Source organism: Plasmodium cynomolgi, chromosome 5, assembly GCF_000321355.1.
Source record: "Plasmodium cynomolgi strain B DNA, chromosome 5, whole genome shotgun sequence".
Taxonomy (NCBI): Eukaryota; Apicomplexa; class Aconoidasida; order Haemosporida; family Plasmodiidae; genus Plasmodium; species Plasmodium cynomolgi.
In genome coordinates this window covers 700,108-705,067 of record NC_020398.1, presented here as the reverse complement: position 1 = coordinate 705,067, position 4,960 = coordinate 700,108, and the positions used below count along the sequence as shown (strand labels likewise).

Genomic DNA, 4,960 nt, shown 5'->3' with positions numbered 1-4,960 from the left:
ATAAATGTCCCTGTTGCGACACAACGTGCATGCTGGCGCGTGGAACCCCCGTGTGTGGAGAGCACTTTGCCACGGTGGGGCATCTGCGTTATGTCCCCCTGGCCCATTTGACCGGTAGCCACAACGCGTCGTCGCTTCGTCGCTTCGTCGTTTCGTCGTTTCGTCGCTTCGTCTCTTCACCCCTTCGTCGCTTCACCTCTTCACCTCTTCACCACTTCACCTCTTCTTCTGTTCGCCGCCCCACCAAATGGGCGCCACCACGAAGGCGACGCAACCGCTGCGCCCCCGCGCAGGCACGTTCATATGGATCGGTTGGCTCCTCCTCCTGGTCACACAAAATGGCACATCGAAACGCACAAGGGGTAGCCACACACTTCACTTGTCACACACAAAAGAGAGCCCTGTCCCACGAGGAAAAAAAACGAGCAGCACGTTTATCAGGTGTAGCGGTGTTGGCATGAGCATGAGCGGCAGTGTGAGCAACGGTGTGAGCAGCGGTGTGAGCAGCGGTGTGGGCGGCTCGCAGCCCCAAAGGGAGAGCCAACTCAGTCGAAGCAGATCATTCAGAGTGAAGGGAAGTGAACAGGAGCAGTCGATGAGGCTGTGCACAGAACAGTACGACGTCGGAATTCTCGGGTGCGGAGTCGGGGGACACGCTGCAGCAATTAACGCAATGGAGAGAGGATTAAAAGTTATTATTTTTACAGGAGACCAAAATAACATAGGAGGGACTTGTGTTAACGTTGGATGCATCCCCAGCAAGGCACTCCTATACGCCACAGGCAAATACAGAGAGTTAAAAAATATGGCCAAGCTGTATACATATGGCATTTACACGGATGCATTCAGCAAAAATGAAAAGAAAGATCCTGTTGAAAGAAATCAGTTTCTAGCTGACAGTGTTCATATAGACATCGCAAAGTTGAAGAAGTACACACAAAACGTAATTAACAAATTAAAGGGAGGAATTGAAAATGGATTGAAAAATAAAAAATTTTGCAAAAATTCTGAACATGTGCAGGTAAATTATGAACGTGGTCATATAGTGGAGAAAAATATTATTAAAGGAGAAAAAAGTGGAAAGGAATACAAAGTGAAAAATATAATCATAGCAACAGGGTCCACTCCACATATCCCAGACAATATCGAAGTGGATGAAAGAACTGTTTTTACTAGTGATCAAGCAGTGAAATTGGAAGGACTGCAAAAATACATAGGGATAATCGGCATGGGAATAATAGGAATTGAATTTACAGACATTTACACAGCCCTGGGGTCTGAAATCGTCTCCTTTGATTACTCTCCTCAGTTGTTACCAATGCTTGATGCTGACGTGGCGAACTACTTCGAACGTGTGTTTATTAAGTCCAAGCCGATGCGTATGCACCTGAACACTAGCATTGAGTACGTGCTGCCAGCCAGGGGTACCCAGCCGGTCATCATCGGTCACAGGGAGAGAAACAGCAGGGAAGAGGCCACCCCAGGTCACGTCAAGAATCATATCAGGGAAACACGTGTAGACAGCTGCCTAGTGGCTACAGGAAGGAAACCCAACACGAGTAATATGGGACTCGAACAGTTGCAAATACAAACGAATAGAGGATACGTGTGTGTGGACGAACATCTGAGGGTGAAGGGAGAAAACCAAAGGGTGTACGACAACATATTTTGCATAGGAGATGCCAATGGGCGGCAGATGCTGGCACACACGGCGTCGCACCAAGCGCTGAAGGTGGTCGATTGGATAGCAGCCAAGGGGGACGAGCCACACAAGAGTCTCCACTCGAGCGATTCACACAGCGGTGTCCCCTCGAGCGATTCACACAGCGGTGTCCCCTCGAGCGATTCACACAGCGATGTCCCCTCGAACGGTTCCCGCAGCGAATGGGCTAGTAAACCAATCGTATACAGGAACATCCCCTCGGTGTGCTACACCACCCCTGAGTTGGCATTCGTGGGACTCACGGAAAAGGAAGCCAAGAAGTTACACCCCCCAGAAAACGTCGGCACAGAGATCTCATTTTACAAAGCCAACTCTAAGGTCCTCTGTGAACATAACGATGTCAGTTTTCCAGAACTCTCCAAAAATAATTCATACAACAAAGGGAAGTATAACAGTGTCGATAATACATGTGGAATGGTGAAAATTATTTACCTAAAGGATAGCAAAGAAATTTTGGGACTATTCATCGTGGGTAGTTATGCTTCCATTTTGATTCACGAGGGTGTGTTGGCTTTGAATCTGAAGCTGTCCGTGATTGACTTGGCTCACATGGTTCACTCGCACCCCACCATTAGCGAGGTCCTCGACACGGCCTTCAAGGCCATCGCGCGGGTGCGCACGCACTGAAGTGTGGGGAGGCAGGACGCAACAGGACGTGACAGGAAGAGGCAGGAAGCGGTAGGAGGCGTGGGGCGGCAGGAAGCGGCGGGGACTGGCTGCATCACCTGAACCGCCTGGACGGCTTCCCTTCTTTGCACGCGCGCTGCTCCTTTATGCGGCCATGAGCATTTCTGCATGCACGTGACCCTTTTGCTTCCCCTTCCAACTGCTGATTGGCTTGCTCGTGGTGGGGGTGCCTCCTGGTGAGGCGTCCAACCTACGCGCGTTGCTTTTACTTAACCGTGCATCGTGTGAACCCGTTAGGTGTTCCCTTAAACATGCATACAGCACCTGCGAAGAGGTCCCTCTTGGGCCAGAACCCATCCGCGTCGTTGTTGGCGGCGGGTTGAAAAGTAGACTCAACGTTAAGGTAAAAGGTGGGTTCAAAAGGTGGGTTCAAAAGGTGGGCTCAAAAAGTGGGTTCAAAAGTTAGGGCCAAACGGTAGGGCCAAGCGGTAGGGCCAAGCGGTGGGGCCAAGCGGTAGGGCCAAGCGGTGGGGCCAAGCGGTAGGGCCAAGCGGTGGGGCCAAGAGGTAGGGCCAAGCGGTGGGGCCAAGCGGTAGGGCCAAGCGGTGGCCCAAATCGGCTCCCCCCCGCTGCCTCACGAAGCTACACATTGCAGGGCTTAAAAATGTTAAAATTTTCACTGGAGGTAGAGACGACGACCCCTGGGTGGAGGGGGTGGAACTTGGCATCTGTAATGAATTTCTGATTCAGGTGTTCGAAGAGAAGCTGGTCAGGATGCTTCGTCAGACCAAACTCTAGGGACTCAGTCTCAACAGAGAGGTCCCAAATGGAAATGGAGTTATCCAAGCTAGCAGCTAGGATCACGTAAGTATCACTTTGATTCCAAGAAACAGCCGAAATGGGTCTCTTATGGAATTTTAATGCACCTACTGCATTGCTGACATTTCTTGTGTCCCATATTTTAACAACAGAATCATCTCCCCCTGATGCAATCAAAAAATCGACGTTTTCATTCCACGATATAACGTTCACATCTGCTGCATGTGCATCTGCTATGTGTATGTGTGCGTAGTTCCTTCCATCTGTTTTTTCTTGATTCTTTTTTAAGTCTCGTGTGTCTATTATCCTTACACTTTTGTCCGAGGAGCACATGGCGAATACATGACCGAACCCGTTTCCTCCTTTGCTCCACTGTACGTCCTCAATGCTGTGTTTCTTTCTTCCTTTTCCCTTTCCACCATTATTGTCCTCGCTCTGATCACTACCCACCTCGACATTCAACCGCTCATACGTCCACTTAACGTTATTATCGGGTAGCCAAAGAAAGAGGTTCCCATCATTATCTCCGCTTAACAGCTTAGCCGCGTGAACGGGATTCCAATCTAAACTAAACCCTTCACTGGTGTGACCCCCAAACACATGCAATGGTTTTTTGACTACCTCCTCATTGTATGGTCTCTCATCGAGATGTCTTATCTCCTCCGATAACTCATAAATATATACCTTGCTATCATCACACCATGTGGCAATGAGAGAGTTAATTTTTTTGCATGTTTTTATTCTGTTTAATCCTCCGTATGGGTGCTTGATCGCTTTGCATACGACGTGTTCCTTCTTTCTCTCTGCACCCGGGGCGTGCACTCCGTTTGGTTTTTTTTTTCCTTTTTGGCGCTTCCCCCCTAGCAAGTTACCTCGCGCGGCGGCGCCATTCTCGTTGGAGGCCTCTCCCCCGGAACTGTCAGCGCCGTTACCGCCGCTGTGGCCCTTTCCACCGTCATCACCACCTCCCTCATCGCTACTTCCGCCATCGCTACTTCCCTCATCGCTATCGTCGCCGCCTCTCTTCAGCTTGTTCAGGTTGTCCCACCTGAGGAGGTATATTTCATTTTGGCTCCCCTTGGCAGCTTGGCTCCCCGCCACGCAGGTGATCTGCAGCGGGTACGTCACTGAGGAGCAGCTCCCCTTGTCACGCCCCTTCTTCTTGGCGTCACCTACCGAGGGGTGACCTCCATCAGGTGTGCTCAGAACGAAGTCGAGGGATAGGCAGGGCCAGGGGGTCAAAGGGCTGAAGAGCATGTCGTATGCCTCCTCATCCACGTCTAGTTCGTCATTCATTCTGGTAGAGCGGTAGGGAGGTGGGTCTATGTGGAGGTGGGTCTATATGGGGGGAAGAGAAAGGAAAGGCTTTCCTGTACGCGCGCTCTCCACTCGCCACTTTACCGCTTCCCCTCTTGGCCACTTCACCTGGCGAGTCAACTCCCCGGTTGCATTTATCTATCCGAAGAAGAACCGCGAAGGCGAAGCAAAACGATGTTACTTTGTTGTTGCCCCCGTGACCTGCCCATAAACCTTGTCGGGAAAATAAAGCCGCGGGATGGTTAACTGGGGGAGGCCTCTAAATTAACAAAAAAAAAAAAAAAAAAAAGTTTACCTATATATATCTGTTGCTTGGAGGGTTGCCTTCAATTTCTTTCGTCCGAAGGAGATTCGCAAAGAAGCAACCACCACGTCGATACTCCTCCGCACTCGCACGAAGGGACGCTCCAGCATGCTCACAGGGACATAACCATACGTAGTAAAAAAAAAAAAAAAAAAAATATGTATATATTT

At 50.1% G+C, this 4,960-nt stretch overlaps 2 protein-coding genes across 2 annotated transcripts; one reads left to right on the top strand and one right to left on the bottom strand.

Moving 5' to 3' along the window:
* Positions 1–673: 673 nt before the first annotated feature.
* PCYB_052600 (dihydrolipoamide dehydrogenase) lies at positions 674–3,148 on the top strand (the record flags this gene model as incomplete). Its single annotated transcript, XM_004221141.1, has 2 exons — positions 674–2,335; positions 2,993–3,148. The coding sequence occupies 2 exons, from the start codon at positions 674–676 to the stop codon at positions 3,146–3,148; spliced, it is 1,818 nt and encodes a 605-aa protein (XP_004221189.1).
* Positions 2,278–4,465, bottom strand: PCYB_052590 (WD domain G-beta repeat domain containing protein; the record flags this gene model as incomplete). The annotated part of the gene is made up of 3 exons (XM_004221140.1): positions 2,278–2,346; positions 3,050–3,968; positions 4,218–4,465. The coding sequence occupies 3 exons, from the start codon at positions 4,463–4,465 to the stop codon at positions 2,278–2,280; spliced, it is 1,236 nt and encodes a 411-aa protein (XP_004221188.1).
* Between the last annotated feature and the right edge of the window lie 495 nt (positions 4,466–4,960).